General features: G+C 46.1%; 1 protein-coding gene across 1 annotated transcript; it reads left to right on the top strand.

Moving 5' to 3' along the window:
- Positions 1-27: 27 nt before the first annotated feature.
- LOC147979282 (uncharacterized) lies at positions 28-13,133 on the top strand. The gene is made up of 2 exons (XM_087515129.1): positions 28-1,512; positions 12,036-13,133. The coding sequence occupies exons 1-2, from the start codon at positions 28-30 to the stop codon at positions 13,131-13,133; spliced, it is 2,583 nt and encodes an 860-aa protein (XP_087371255.1).
- The last annotated feature ends 3,822 nt before the right edge of the window (positions 13,134-16,955 follow it).

The raw sequence follows: 16,955 nt of genomic DNA, 5'->3' as shown, positions 1-16,955 counted from the left end.
GCTCCACCACCGCCACCACCTCCAAACATGGACATGGCTCAGCTTCTCCAAGCCTTCCAAGAGGAACGTCAATCCAACACTGCAGCCCTCCAGATGATTGCTCAAGATGTCAATCGCCAACCGGCGGGAAACGGCAATGGACATTCCATGTTGGTGGAGTTCAAGAAGCATGCACCACCCACCTTCATCGAGACTGATGAACCCCTGGATGCAGACGACTGGGTCCGCACCATTGAGGATCTGCTGGAACTAGTCGGATGCACTGAGGACCATGAGAAGGTGGCACATGCTGCTCACTGTCTCGGGGGAACTGCCAGAGCTTGGTGGGATGGATTCAAGGCCATGCATGCTGAGCAAAACATCACTTGGAATGACTTCAAGGCAGAATTCCGCAAGGCCCACATTCCTTCCGGAATCATGGCCATCAAGAAGCATGAATTCCGAGCCCTGAAGCAAGGAAGTAGCACTGTCAAGGAGTACATGCAGAAGTTCAGTGTTCTCTCAAGGTATGCTCCTGAGGATGTCAGCACTGATGCTACCAAAAGGGAGCGCTTCATGGAAGGCCTTAACTGGACTCTGCAGTACTCGCTTGTTGTGTGTGACTGCCCAACCTTTCCTGATCTGGTGAACAAGGCACTCATGCTTGAGGACAAGCGACGTGCTTTGGACGATACTCGTAAGCGCAAGATGATCAGCAAGGGTAGCTCCAGCAACCAGAGGCCTTGCCCGTGGCAGCCAGCCCCGGTCAAGCCAACCTATCAGCAGCCAAGAGCCCCTGCACCTCGCACCAACTATCAGCCTCAGCCGTATGCCAACCCCAGGCCAACTTACAACAACCCCAATAACAATGCCGGCAAGAGCAGCAACCCCAATCAAGTCACTTGCTTCGGATGTGGTCAGCCAGGACACTACTCCAAGAATTGCCCTAACAAGAAGCCCGACGCCCCACGCCCTAATGCGCAGAACCCAGGGCAAGGCCGTGGAATGCCACCAAGGAACCAAGCTCCCCACAACCCGCCAAACAACGGCAAGGGTCATGTGAATCATGTCACTACAGAAGAAGCCCATGAAGACCCGGATGTCGTGCTGGGTATGTTCCTTGTTAACTTAGCACCTGCAACTGTCTTGTTTGATTCTGGAGCCATGCATTCATTTGTCACCCAAGAGTTTGCATTAAAAAATGGCATGACCCCTACACCCCTGAATAACCCTATGGTGGTGCAAACCCCTGGAGCAGAGATGAGAGCCAAGATAGGATGTAAAGGAGTTAGAATTGTCATTAATGGGGTAGACTTCCTAGCAGACCTTATCGTCTTAAGATCACAAGGCTTGGATGTGATCTTAGGAATGAATTGGCTCATCAAGCACCAAGGCTTGTTACATTGCGCCAACCGGAACGTCACTGTAACCAATGACCAAGGAGTCGAAGTTAAATTTGCCTCCAACCCCTCCTCTGCTCAAGCCAACCAAGTCAACTGTCTGACAGAAGTCAGATTTGAGCAAGTGCCGGTGGTATGCGAATACCCCGATGTCTTTCCTGATGAGCTACCGGGAATGCCTCCAGACCGAGACATTGAGTTCATCATCGAGCTCATGCCCGGAGCAGGTGTTGAGGAACGTAGTAATTTCAAAAAAATTCCTACGCACACGCAAGATCATGGTGATGCATAGCAACGAGGGGAGAGTATGATCCACGTACCCTTGTAGATCACAACGGAAGCGTTGACACAACGTAGAGGAAGTAGTCGTACGTCTTCTTCCCGATCCGACCGATCCAAGCACCGTTACTCCAGCACCTCTGAGTTCTTAGCACACGTACAGCTCGATGACGATCCCCGGGCTCCGATCCAGCAAAGCGTCGGGGAAGAGTTCCGTCAGCACGACGGTGTGGTGACGATCTTGATGTTCTACCGACGCAGGGCTTCGCCTAAGCACTACAACGATATGATCGAGGTGGAATATGGTGGCAGGGGGCACCGCACACGGCTAAGGAACAATCTCAATGATCAACTTGTGTGTCTAGAGGTGCCCCCTGCCTCCGTATATAAAGGAGCCAAGGGGGAGAGGTGCGCCGGCCAGGAGGAGGGCGCAGGAGGAGTCCTACTACTACCAGGAGTAGGACTCCCCCCCCAATCCTATTCCAACTAGGATTCCCAAGGGGGAAAGAGGGAGAGGGGTGGCCGGCCACCTCTCCTAGTCCTAATAGGACTAGGGGAGGGGGGGAGGCGTGCAGCCCTTATGGGCAGCCCTTTCACCTTTCCACTAAGGCCCACTAAGGCCCATATGATTCCCGGGGGGTTCCGGTAACCTCCCGGTACTCCGGTAAAATCCCGATTTCACCCGGAACACTTATGATGTCCAAACATAGGCTTCCAATATATCAATCTTTATGTCTCGACCATTTCGAGACTCCTCGTCATGTCCGTGATCACATCCGGGACTCCGAACAGCCTTCGGTACATCAAAATGCATAAACTCATAATAACTGTCATCGTAACGTTAAGCGTGCGGACCCTACGGTTCGAGAACAATGTAGACATGACCGAGACACGTCTCCGGTCAATAACCAATAGCGGGACCTGGATGCCCATATTGGCTCCTACATATTCTACGAAGATCTTTATCGGTCAGACCGCATAACAACATACGTTGTTCCCTTTGTCATCGGTATGTTACTTGCCCGAGATTCGATCGTCGGTATCCAATACCTAGTTCAATCTTGTTACCGACAAGTCTCTTTACTCGTTCCGTAATACATCATCTCACAACTACCATATTAGTTGTAATGCTTGCAAGGCTTATGTGATGTGCATTACCGAGAGGGCCCAGAGATACCTCTCCGACAATCGGAGTGACAAAACCTAATCTCGAAATACGCCAACCCAACATGTACCATTGGAGACACCTGTAGTACTCCTTTATAATCACCCAGTTACGTTGTGACGTTTGGTAGTACCCAAAGTGTTCCTCTGGTAAACGGGAGTTGCATAATCTCATAGTTATAGGAACATGTATAAGTCATGAAGAAAGCAATAGCAACATACTAAACGATCGGGTGCTAAGCTAATGGAATGGGTCATGTCAATCAGATCATTCAACTAATGATGTGACCTCGTTAATCAAATAACAACTCATTGTTCATGGTTAGGAAACATAACCATCTTTGATTAACGAGCTAGTCAAGCAGAGGCATACTAGTGACACTTTGTTTGTCTATGTATTCACACATGTATTATGTTTCCGGTTAATACAATTCTAGCATGAATGATAAACATTTATCATGATTATAAGGAAATAAATAATAACTTTATTATTGCCTCTAGGGCATATTTCCTTCAGTCTCCCACTTGCAGTAGAGTCAATAATCTAGATTACACTGTAATGATTCTAACACCCATGAAGCCTTGGTGTTGATCATGTTTTGCTCGTGGAAGAGGCTTAGTCAACGGGTCTGCAACATTCAGATCCGTATGTATCTTGCAAATCTCTATGTCTCCCACCTGGACTAGATCCCGGATGGATTTGAAGCGTCTCTTGATGTGCTTGGTCCTTTTGTGAAATCTGGATTCCTTTGCCAAGGCAATTGCACCAGTATTGTCACAAAAAGATTTCCATTGGTCCCGATGCACTAGGTATGACACCTAGATCGGATATGAACTCCTTCATCAAGACTCCTTCGTTCGCTGCTTCCAAAGCAGCTATGTACTCCGCTTCACATGTAGATCCCGCTACGACGCTTTGTTTAGAACTGCACCAACTGACAGCTCCACCGTTCAATGTAAACACGTATCCGGTTTGCGATTTAGAATCGTCTGGATCAGTGTCAAAGCTTGCATCAACGTAACCTTTTACGGTGAGCTCTTTGTCACCTCCATACAAGAGAAACATATCCTTAGTCCTTTTCAGGTATTTCAGGATGTTCTTGACCGCTGTCCAGTGATCCACTCCTGGATTACTTTGGTACCTCCCTACCAAACTTATAGCAAGGCACACATCAGGTCTCGTACACAGCATTGCATACATGATAGAGCCTATGGCTGAAGCATAGGGAACATCTTTCATTTTCTCTCTATCTTCTGCAGTGGTCGGGCATTGAGTCTTACTCAACTTCACACCTTGTAACACAGGCAAGAACCCTTTCTTTGCTTGATCCATTTTGAACTTCTTCAAAATCTTGTCAAGGTCTGTGCTTTGTGAAAGTCCAATTAAGCGTCTTGATCTATCTCTATAGATTTTTATGCCTAATATGTAAGCAGCTTCACCGAGGTCTTTCATTGAAAAACTCTTATTCAAGTATCCCTTTATGCTATCCAGAAATTCTATATCATTTCCAATCAATAATATGTCATCCACATATAATATCAGAAATGCTACAGAGCTCCCACTCACTTTCTTGTAAATACAGGCTTCTCCGAAAGTCTGTATAAAACCAAATGCTTTGATCACACTATCAAAGCGTTTATTCCAACTCCGAGAGGCTTTCACCAGTCCATAAATGGATCGCTGGAGCTTGCACACTTTGTTAGCTCCCTTTGGATCGACAAAACCTTTCGGTTGCATCATATACAACTCTTCTTCCAGAAATCCATTCAGGAATGCAGTTTTGACATCCATCTGCCAAATTTCATAATCATAAAATGCGGCAATCGCTAACATGATTCGGACAGACTTAAGCATCGCTACAGGTGAGAAAGTCTCATCGTAGTCAACCCCTTGAACTTGTTGAAATCCTTTCGCGACAAGTCGAGCTTTGTAGACAGTAACATTACCGTCAGCGTCTGTCTTCTTCTTGAAGATCCATTTATTCTCAATTGCTTGCCGATCATCAGGCAAGTCAACCAAAGTCCATACTTTGTTCTCATACATGGATCCCATCTCAGATTTCATGGCTTCAAGCCACTTTGCGGAATCTGGGCTCACCATCGCTTCTTCATAGTTCGTAGGTTCATCATGATCTAGTAGCATGACTTCCAGAACAGGATTACCGTACCACTCAGGTGCGGATCTTACTCTGGTTGATCTACGAGGTTCAGTAGTATCTTGATCTGAAGTTTCATGATCATTATCATTAGCTTCCTAACTAACTGGTGTAGGTGTCACTGAAACAGTTTTCTGTGATGTACTACTTTCCAGTAAGGGAGTAGGTACAGTTACCTCGTCAAGTTCTACTTTCCTCCTACTCACTTCTTTCGAGAGAAACTCCTTCTCTAGAAAGGATCCATTCTTAGCAACGAATGTCTTGCCTTCGGATCTGTGATAGAAGGTGTACCCAATAGTCTCCTTTGGGTATCCTATGAAGAAACATTTCTCCGATTTGGGTTCGAGCTTATCAGGTTGAAGTTTTTTCACATAAGCATCGCGGCCCCAAACTTTAAGAAACGACAACTTTGGTTTCTTGCCAAACCATAGTTCATACGGCGTCGTCTCAACGGATTTTAACGGTGCCCTATTTAACGTGAATGCAGCCGTCTCTAAAGCATAACCCCAAAATGATAGCGGTAAATCTGTAAGAGACATCATAGATTGCACCATATCTAGTAAAGTACGATTACGACGTTCGGACACACCATTACGCTGTGGTGTTTCGAGTGGCGTGAGTTGCGAAACTATTCCACAGTTTTTCAAATGTACACCAAACTCGTAACTCAAATATTCTCCTCCACGATCAGATCGTAGAAACTTTATTTTTCTTGTTACGATGATTTTCAACTTCACTCTGAAATTCTTTGAACTTTTCAAATGTTTCAGACTTATGTTTCATTAAGTAGATATACCCATATCTGCTTAAATCATCTGTGAAGGTGAGAAAATAACGATATCCGCCACGAGCCTCAATATTCATCGGACCACATACGTCGGTATGTATGATTTCCAACAAATCTGTTGCTCTCTCCATAGTACCGGAGAACGGTGTTTTAGTCATCTTGCCCATGAGGCACGGCTCACAAGTACCAAGTGATTCATAATCAAGTGGTTCAAAAAGTCCATCAGTATGGAGTTTCTCCATGCGCTTTATACCTATATGACCTAAACGACAGTGCCACAAATAAGTTGCACTTTCATTATCAACTCTGCATCTTTTGGCTTCAACATTATGAATATGTGTATTACTAATATCGAGATTCAATAAGAATAGACCACTCTTCAAGGGTGCATGACCATAAAATATATTACTCATATAAATAGAACAACCATTATTCTCTGATTTAAATGAATAACCGTCTCGCATTAAACAAGATCCAGATATAATGTTCATGCTCAACGCTGGCACCAAATAACAATTATTTACGTCTAATATTAATCCCGAAGGTAGATGTAGAGGTAGCGTGCCGACCGCGATCACATCGACTTTAGAACCGTTTCCCACGCGCATCGTCACCTCGTCCTTTGCCAGTGCCCGCTTATTCCGTAGTCCCTGTTTCGAGTTGCAAATATTAGCAACAGAACCAGTATCAAATACCCAGGTGCTACTGCGAGCTCTAGTAAGGTACACATCAATAACATGTATATCACATATACCTTTGTTCACCTTGCCATCCTTCTTATCCGCCAAATACTTGTGGCAGTTCCGCTTCCAGTGACCAGTCTGCTTGCAGTAGAAGCACTCAGTTTCAGGCTTAGGTCCAGACTTGGATTTCTTCTCCTGAGCAGCAACTTGCTTGTTGTTCTTCTTGAAGTTCCCCTTTTTCTTCCCTTTGCCCTTTTTCTTGAAACTAGTGGTCTTGTTAACCATCAACACTTGATGCTCCTTCTTGATTTCTACCTCCGCAGCTTTCAGCATTGCGAAGAGCTCGGGAATAGTCTTGTTCATCCCTTGCATATTATAGTTCATCACGAAGCTCTTGTAGCTTGGTGGCAGTGATTGGAGAATTCTGTCAATGACGCAATCATCTGGAAGATTAACTCCCAATTGAATCAGGTGATTATTATACCCAGACATTTTGAGTATATGCTCACTGACAGAACTGTTCTCCTCCATCTTGCAGCTATAGAACTTATTAAAGACTTCATATCTCTCAATCCGGGCATTTGCTTGAAATATTAACTTCAACTCCTGGAACATCTCATATGCTCCATGACGTTCAAAACGTCGTTGAAGTCCCGATTCTAAGCCGTAAAGCATGGCACACTGAACTATCGAGTAGTCATCAGCTTTGCTCTGCTAGACGTTCATAACATCTGGTGTTGCTCCAGCAGCAGGCCTGGCACCCAGCGGTGCTTCCAGGATGTAATTCTTCTGAGCAGCAATGAGGATAATCCTCAAGTTACGGACCCAGTCCGTATAATTGCTACCATCATCTTTCTACTTTGCTTTCTCAAGAAACGCATTAAAATTCAACGGAACAACAGCACGAGCCATCTATCTACAATCAACATAAACAAGCAAGATACTATCAGGTACTAAGTTCATGATAAGTTTAAGTTCAATTAATCATATTACTTAAGAACTCCCACTTAGATAGACATCCCTCTAATCCTCTAAGTGATCACGTGATCCAAATCAACTAAACCATAACCGATCATCACGTGAGATGGAATAGTTTTCAATGGTGAACATCGTTATGTTGATCATATCTACTATATGATTCACGCTCGACCTTTCGGTCTCCGTGTTCTGAGGCCATATCTGTATATGCTAGGCTCGTCAAGTTTAACCTGAGTATTCTGCGTGTGCAAAACTGGCTTGCACCCGTTGTAGATGGACGTAGAGCTTATCACACCCGATCATCACGTGGTGTCTGGGCACGACGAACTTTGGCAACGGTGCAAACTCAGGGAGAACACTTCTTGATAATTTAGTGAGAGATCATCTTATAATGCTACTGTCAATCAAAGCAAGATAAGATGCATAAAATGATAAACATCACATGCAATCAATATAAGTGATATGATATGGCCATCATCATCTTGTGCTTGTGATCTCCATCTCTGAAGCACCGTTATGATCACCATCGTCACCGGTGCGACACCTTGATCTCCATCGTAGCATCGTTGTCGTCTCGCCAATCTTATGCTTCCACGACTATCACTACCGTTTAGTAATAAAGTAAAGCATTACATCGCGATTGCATTGCATACAATAAAGCGACAACCATATGGCTCCTGCCAGTTGCCGATAACTCGGTTACAAAACATGATCATCTCATACAATAAAATTCAGCATCATGCCTTGACCATATCACATCACAACATGCCCTGCAAAAACAAGTTAGACGTCCTCTACTTTGTTGTTGCATGTTTTATGTGGCTGCTATGGGCTTAAGCAAGAACCAATCTCACCTACGCATCAAAACCACAACGATAGTTTGTCAAATAGACTCCGTTTTAACCTTCGCAAGGACCGGGCATAGCCACACTCGGTTGAACTAAAGTTGGAGAGACGGTCGCCCGCAAGCCATCTATGTGCAAAGCACGTCGAGGGAACCAGTCTCGCGTAAGCGTACGCGTAAGGTTGGTCCGGGTCGTCTCATCCAACAATACCGCCGAACCAAAGTATGACATGCTGGTAGGCAGTATGACTTGTATCGTCCACAACTCACTTGTGTTCTACTTGTGCAAATAACATCAAACCATAAAACCTAGGCTCGGATGCCACTGTTGAGGAACGTAGTAATTTCAAAAAAATTCCTACGCACACGAAAGATCATGGTGATGCATAGCAACGAGGGGAGAGTATGATCTACGTACCCTTGTAGATCGCAACGGAAGCGTTGACACAACGTAGAGGAAGTAGTCGTACGTCTTCTTCCTGATCCGACCGATCCAAGCACCGTTACTCCGGCACCTCCGAGTTCTTAGCACACGTACAGCTCGATGACGATCCCCGGGCTCTGATCCAGCAAAGTGTCGGGGAAGAGTTCCGTCAGCACGACGGCGTGGTGACGATCTTGATGTTCTACCGACGCAGGGCTTCGCCTAAGCACTACAATGATACGATCGAGGTGGAATATGGTGGCAGGGGGCACCGCACACGGCTAAGGAACGATCTCAATGATCAACTTGTGTGTCTAGAGGTGCCCCCTGCCTCCGTATGTAAAGGAGCCAAGGGGGAGAGGTGCGCCAGCCAGGAGGAGGGCGCAGGAGGAGTCCTACTCCTACCGAGAGTAGGACTCCCCCCCGAATCCTATTCCAACTAGGATTCCCAAAGGGGAAAGAGGGAGAGGGGTGGCCGGCCACCTCTCCTAGTCCTAATAGGACTAGGGGAGGGGGGAGGCGCGCAGCCCTTATGGGCAGCCCTTTCACCTTTCCACTAAGGCCCACTAAGGCCCATATGATTCCCGGGGGGTTCCGGTTACATCCCGGTACTCCGGTAAAATCCCGATTTCACCCGGAACACTTCCGATGTCCAAACATAGGCTTCCGATATATCAATCTTTATGTCTCGACCATTTCGAGACTCCTCGTCATGTCCGTGATCACATCCGGGACTCCGAACAACCTTCGGTACATCAAAATGCATAAACTCATAATAACTGTCATCGTAACGTTAAGCGTGCGGACCCTACGGTTCGAGAACAATGTAGACATGACCGAGACACGTCTCCGGTCAATAACCAATAGCGGGACCTGGATGCCCATATTGGCTCCTACATATTCTACGAAGATCTTTATCGGTCAGACCGCATAACAACATACGTTGTTCCCTTTGTCATCGGTATGTTACTTGCCCGAGATTCGATCGTCGGTATCCAATACCTAGTTCAATCTCGTTACCGACAAGTCTCTTTACTCGTTCCGTAATACATCATCTCACAACTACCATATTAGTTGTAATGCTTGCAAGGCTTATGTGATGTGCATTACCGAGAGGGCCCAGAGATACCTCTCCGACAATCGGAGTGACAAAACCTAATCTCGAAATACGCCAACCCAACATGTACCATTGGAGACACCTGTAGTACTCCTTTATAATCACCCAGTTACGTTGTGACGTTTGGTAGTACCCAAAGTGTTCCTCTAGTAAACGGGAGTTGCATAATCTCATAGTTATAGGAACATGTATAAGTCATGAAGAAAGCAATAGCAACATACTAAACGATCGGGTGCTAAGCTAATGGAATGGGTCATGTCAATCAGATCATTCAACTAATGATGTGACCTCGTTAATCAAATAACAACTAATTGTTCATGGTTAGGAAACATAACCATCTTTGATTAACGAGCTAATCAAGCAGAGGCATACTAGTGACACTTTGTTTGTCTATGTATTCACACATGTATTATGTTTCCGGTTAATAAAATTCTAGCATGAATAATATACATTTATCATGATTATAAGGAAATAAATAAAAACTTTATTATTGCCTCTAGGGCATATTTCCTTCAGTAGGACCCATCTATAAGAAGCCCTATAGAATGGGATCGGAAGAGTTAGCAGAGTTGAAGAAGCAACTGGAAGAGCAGTTGAGGAAGGGATTTATCCACCCTAGTGTCTCCCCTTGGGGATCACCTGTTCTGTTTGTGCAAAGAAGGACGGTACCATCCGCTTGTGCATTGACTACCGCTCCCTCAATGAAGTTACAATCATGAACAAGTATCCACTTCCCAAGATTGAAGATCTGTTTGATCAACTCAATGGGGCCAAGGTGTTCTCCAAGATCGACCTCAGATCTGGGTACTACCAGCTGAAAATCAGACCCCAAGATATTCCGAAGACGGCATTTGTAACCAAATATGGCCTGTATGAGTGCATGGTCATGTCCTTTGGATTGACCAATGCCCCAGCTTACTTCACGTATCTCATGAATAAGGTCTTCATGGAATATTTGGACAAGTTTATCGTTGTCTTCATTGATGACATTCTTGTCTTCTCGAAGACGGAAGAAGAGCACGAGCAACACTTGGGGATGGTCCTAGACAAGCTTCGAGAGCACCAACTGTATGCCAAGTTCAGCTAGTGCGAATTTTGGCTGCGTGAAGTTGGATTCTTGGGTCATGTTTTGACCGAAGAAGGATTGTCGGTCGATCCCACTAAGATTGAAGCCGTGACTGAATGGCAATCCCCAAGCAATGTGAAGGAAGTCAGAAGCTTCCTCGGACTTGCAGGATATTACCGCAAGTTCGTTGAAGGATTCTCAAGCATTGCACCACCCATGACTCAGCTCTTGAAGAAGGACAAGAAGTTTGAATGGACATCGAAGTGCGAAGAAAGCTTCCAGGAGCTGAAGAAGAGATTGACTACTGCCCCAGTTTTGGCCACACCAGATATACACAAGGAATTTGTGATATATTGTGATGCGTCGAGAACCGGACTGGGAGGTGTTCTGATGCAAGAGGGCAGAGTCGTAGCTTACCTTTCGAGGCAACTACGGCCTCATGAAGAGAACTATGCTACTCATGACCTCGAGTTGGCAGCTGTAGTTCATGCCCTGAAGACATGGCGACATTACCTCCTAGGGAAGCGGTGTGAGATATACACGGATCACAAAAGTCTAAAGTATATTTTCACTCAGAAGGAATTGAACATGAGGCAAAGAAGATGGCTAGAGTTGATCAAGGATTATGACCTTAGTGTTCAATACCACCCTGGAAAGGCTAATGTGGTAGCAGATGCATTAAGCAGAAAGGCTTGTTCCTTGAATGCTATGCTTAAGGATAGGCTACCCGCCTTGTATGAAGAACTTGAAAGCTTCGGGTTGGAACTGGTTGCACCAGGATTCTTGGCCAACCTCGAAGTTAGGCCTACCTTGATAGATGATGTTAAGGAAGCTTAGAAGGGACATGAAAGTATTGAAGGCATCAAGAGGAAGATTAAGGTAGGCAAGGCCCCAGGATTCTCAGAGGATGAGTAAGGAATTGTGTGGTTTGGGAATCGCATTTGCGTACCTGACAAGATTGAGCTCAAGAATTTGATCTTGCAAGAAGCTCATGACACCCTCTATTCCATCCACCTCGGAGGAACCAAGATGTATCAAGACCTAAAGGAAAGATTCTGGTGGCATGGCATGAAGAGAGAGATAGCCACTTTCGTTGCTAAGTGTGACATATGCCAAAGGGTCAAAGCTGAACATCAGCGACCCGCTGGATTGTTACAGCCTCTCAAGGTGCCTGAATGGAAATGGGATAAAGTTGGAATGGACTTCATCACTGGATTACCCAGGTCAAATAAGGGACATGACTCCATCTGGGTCATAGTCGACCATTTGACCAAACTAGCCCATTTCATTCCTGTCAAAATGACTTACAAGGGAAACCAGCTAGCCAGCCTATACATCAACAGAATCGTAAGCCTTCATGGTGTTCCCAAGGAGATTGTGTCAGACCGAGGAACCCAGTTTACCTCAAGGTTCTGGAAGAAGTTCCAAGAGGCCGCGGGGACCAAGTTGTCCTTCAGCACTGCTTTCCACCCACAGACCGGAGGTCAGACAGAACGAGTGAATCAGATACTCAAAGACATGCTCCGAGCCTATGTCTTAGCATATGGAGCTAGGTGGGAAGATTGCTTCCCTTTCACCGAGTTCTCCTACAACAACAGTTATCAGTCAAGCCTCCAGATGGCACCATTTGAGGTGTTGTACGGACGCAAGTGTCGCACACCCCTCAATTGGTCAGACACCAGAGAAGGACTAGTCTTTGGGCCCGATATCCTCCATGAAGCAGAAGAGCAAGTACAGCTTGTTAGAGAGCGTTTAAAGACTGCCAAGTCAAGGAAGAAGAGCTACGCTGACTCACATCGGAGAGACATGACCTTCCGAGTTGGATACCATGTCTATCTCCGGGTCACACCTCTCAAGGGAACCCAGCACTTCCATGTCAAAGGAAAACCCGCACCAAGATACATCGACCCCTTCGAGATCACTAAATGGCGAGGAGAAGTGGCTTACCAGTTGGAACTGCCACCTGAACTATCCGATGTGCACAACGTATTCCACGTGTCACAACTCCGGAAGTGTCTCCAAGTTCCAGACAAACCTGATCTTTGCAAGGACATTGATCACCAAGCCATTGACCTTCAACCCGATTTGACCTACCGCGAGAGACCCATCTGCATTTTGGATGAGGCTGAACGACGCACTCGAAGCTGCACCATCAAGTACTTCAAGGTCCAGTGGAGCAACCACACTGAAGCAAAAGCAACCTGGGAACATGAAGACTACCTTAGATCCGAGTTTCCGTATCTCTTTAAAGCCTAGTTTAGGAATCTCGGGGATGAGATTCTTGTAAGGGGGGTAGGTCTGTCACACCCTGCATTTTGTAACATTTCATTTGCATTAATAAAGCATTAAAATTTAGATCAACAAAAACTTCTGCATTATTTGGCTTTTATTTTGCAGTTGGATTTCTCTGTGTGGTTTTTCAAGTGCTCTTTAAAGTCAACAACTCCACCTTCTGTACTTCATCTCCTTGCCCCAAACTTCTGCCCAATGATCATGCCATGTGTATAGTGCAATATAGTATTTTCCTACAAAAATAATTTGGCCAAATAGTATTTTCAAAAATTAGTTTTCCAAAAACCCCTGAATTGAGGTTTGCACTACAAGTACTTGATTTGGGGTATGAAAAATATTTCAAAAAGTATATTTGAAACCTATTAGATAAAGGATTCCCATAAACCACAAAGATATAATTTTAGAAGTTATTTTCCCATTTTATTTAAAAGATTTTTCTTAAGGCCAGAAATGGTCTTTAATAGGCAAAAATTATTGTATTGTTTTAAAAATATTTGAGAAAAATCAGGGAAACTCAGTGGACATATATTTTCCATATATATGAGTTTCAACACATGGTCATGATCAAAATATTGGACAAAACCTCCCAAAACCATTTCTGCCCATTTCAAGGATTTGAAATATTTCTACAAGAAATATTTTCATAAAAATCAAAGGAAAATCCAGCAAGTCACAAATGCATATTGTTATCACCATGCAAAGCCTCATGTCAATTAAGGTCATTTTGGTTCACCAAAATGCCCCAAAACCCTTTCTGACCAGAATCAAATTTGAACAAGTTTGTACTACCAACTTTCTCTCCTTGATCCCAACTTTTGTGAGTATGTTCACATGACCAAATGAGGCCACTACATCAAGTGGTGCATCAACGGGAAGTGATTTGCTCAACTAGGTCTACACAAGTTCATTTCTGCTAATTTCTAGGGTTTACAAAAGTTGCATTGGCAACTTTTCCCAAATAAGCTCCAAATTGGTGGAAGACCCTAATTATATGTGTCATTTCACCCTGTGGAGTCTCATGGCAATTGGAAATCTTTTTATTACCCAAACCATTATCAAACACCTTATGCCACTTTTCAAAAATCACCATTTTGACCACTGACACTATTCTCCTTGAGCTCAACTTTTTACCATAGCTCCTCCTAGTCCTCTCCTACCTCCAGTAGCTCTTCCCTGGCCTCAGCTCAATGATTGAAGGGTAAAATACCCCCATTTACCTCCCTGGACAGCCCCTCTCTCCCTCTTCTTCTACATCTCTCCTCTCCTACTGACTCCCCAGGGCATCCAAGGCCACATCCCACTTCTTTACTTCCCCCTAGAGCTACCAGACACCTTTGGACATGCCCATGTTGCATAAAAAATGGCTATGCCAGCCATTTGCACGCTCTGGAGCGCGCTACAGTGCGCTCCCGCACTGTAGCCGCCCCCTTCCAACCGCCTCCGGCCACCTCGGGCCTCCCCAGCACGCCTGACGATGCGCCTCGGCGTCCGCGGCACGCTAAACCCTGGTCCCCCTCTTCCTTCTCCCTCCTATCGCCCCAGCTCGCACGCGCGCTGGCCGCCCGAGCGCGCCAAGGGCACGGCTCACACGCGCGGCGTCTCTGACCCCTCCCTGCTCTCTCCCTTAGCTCCCCTCGGCGTAGTCCACACCCAGCAACACCCCAGACACAGCGCTAGCTCCTCCCGAGCCCTGTGGCAACGAGCAGGAGCTCTTCGGCGCACGGGTCCACGGCACCCCGCCGTTCACCAATTTAAGGGCCTCCCTGAGCCCTCCTCTCCTCACCACTCGCTCTTTCACTCCCCAAATCATCCCCCTGCACCCCAGTTCATCTCCAGGAGCATCCGAGCTCGAGATCGGGCTCGAGCTCCGCCGCTTCGGCTCGCCGGAGTTTGCGAGGTACAGGCCTTCCCCGCTCCTCCTCTGCCCCGATCTGAAACCGCCTCCTCCCACTGATCGTTTCCCCTCTCTCCCCCGCCTCGTTTGCAGCCGGAGTCGACCGGAACAACCACCACCCGAAGCTCCTCCGCCGCAAGACCTCGTCGCCGGCGAACCAGGCCACCCCGGCGACCGCAACCACCTCCACCTGAACGGCGACTCTACACTGAGTCCAACGGTGCCATCATCTCACCCCGCCGTGCCCTGCTTCGCCGCCGGTGAGCACGCCGGCCCTCTGGTCGCGAGGACAGAGATGACAGGCGGGCTCCGCCTGTCATCCTCACCTCTCTCTCGCCCCCCTCTCTCCCACTGGCAGCTGGGCCCCACCCGTCAGGTTCAAACCTGGCGAGCGCGCGACGGCTCGGCTGGGCAGCAGCGCTGGCTGGGCCGCTGCCCTGCGGCTGTTCTGGCCCAGCAGGCACAGAGCCCTTTTTCCTTTTCTTTTTCTGTCACTTTTGCAAAAATTCCACAGGATTAAATATTAATCCAAATGCAACAATTCCAGTTCCTAAAATCTTGTAAAAATCCCACCTCTTTAATGGTATAATTTTCACTCATGTCCAAACAACTTTTATGTACTGTCCATATTCAAATTTAATATATTTAGACCTCTCTAAAAATCCATTTCTTCTCTTCTGCCACTCCAAATCCAAAACTAGTAATTTTTCCCTTCTTAGTTTTCATCCTAATATTTAACAAAAATAAGTTGACATTTTTCTGAGCACCTTGGTTTTTCTGTTACCTTATTTTTTTTCTCGTTATTATTTCCGACGATAGATTGCGTTGCCGACGAAGGAGTTGGACCAGAAGACTTTGAAGACCCAGAAGACTTCGCTGAGCCAAGCAAGCAGCCCTTTCACCATGTCTATGAAACCCTTTTTATGCATGTCATATAGCACTTTATTAGTGTTGCATCGGAATCATGATGAGATGGTAACCACTTTGATGGGTTGCCTCTATTACTTTCTCATTGATACTTGCATTGTGCATGACCCTAGCTCCATATGAGGGTTATGCCGGTGGGAGTAGATACGATGCTAAAGTAGTGCTATGCAAAAAGGGACGGGAATATGCATGGTGATGGAGACAACGCATTTTCAAAGGACTTTTCGAAAACCCCGTCGGGTGCCACTTATGCCCGAAGGAGATAATGAGATGGGTAACCGCTTGATGGGAAAGGGCATTATTGATTACCTAGGCCGATACTAGCTTGGAGCCCGCATTACTAGTGACGGGGGAGAGTTGGTGCTCTCTCTCGGGACGGGGTCGTGCCAGGTAGGGCGGCCAAGAACATTTTTATGGGGCACCGGACACACCGTTGGTACCCTGTGCCAGTGGTATGTGATGAATATGGGAGCGAGGCTCCACAATTTTAAGTTGTGAAAGGTTGGGCATGGGGGTTACTACCAATCAAGTGGACTCCATGTTAGTGTCGTCTAGGGAAAGATAGTGATCGGGTGCTTACCCCCGGTACTTGAGGTACCGCGGGTCGTGGATGACACGGAAGTTCCCCGGATCTTGTGGGTAAAGTGTGCAACCTCTGCAGAGTGTAAAACTATTCGAATAGCCATGTCCACGGTCAAGGACAGTTGGGTAACCGCTCTTGGGCTACGTCCACTTGTTTACAAACTAGTGTGTGTGGGAAGTACTTCTTGGGTCAAGTCAAAGGACTTGACATGAATGAGTTGGGTTGGATCCCACTCCCTTTATGTTGATATCTGTAACCAACCCCTATGGTTACTTGAATTCATGCGATGCATGGTTTACCAGTTATTGAACATGTCATAACACAACAAAAATTAGCTTTCTGCAAAAATTTACCTATGTCATGCATTGTTGTATCTTGAGCC

Source organism: Triticum urartu, chromosome 3A (genome assembly GCF_056163025.1).
Source record: "Triticum urartu cultivar PI428250 chromosome 3A, HENAU_Tu73, whole genome shotgun sequence".
NCBI classification, from domain to species: Eukaryota; Viridiplantae; Streptophyta; class Magnoliopsida; order Poales; family Poaceae; genus Triticum; species Triticum urartu.
Note: the sequence above shows the minus strand (reverse complement) of the source record. Positions and strands in the feature narration are given on the sequence as shown.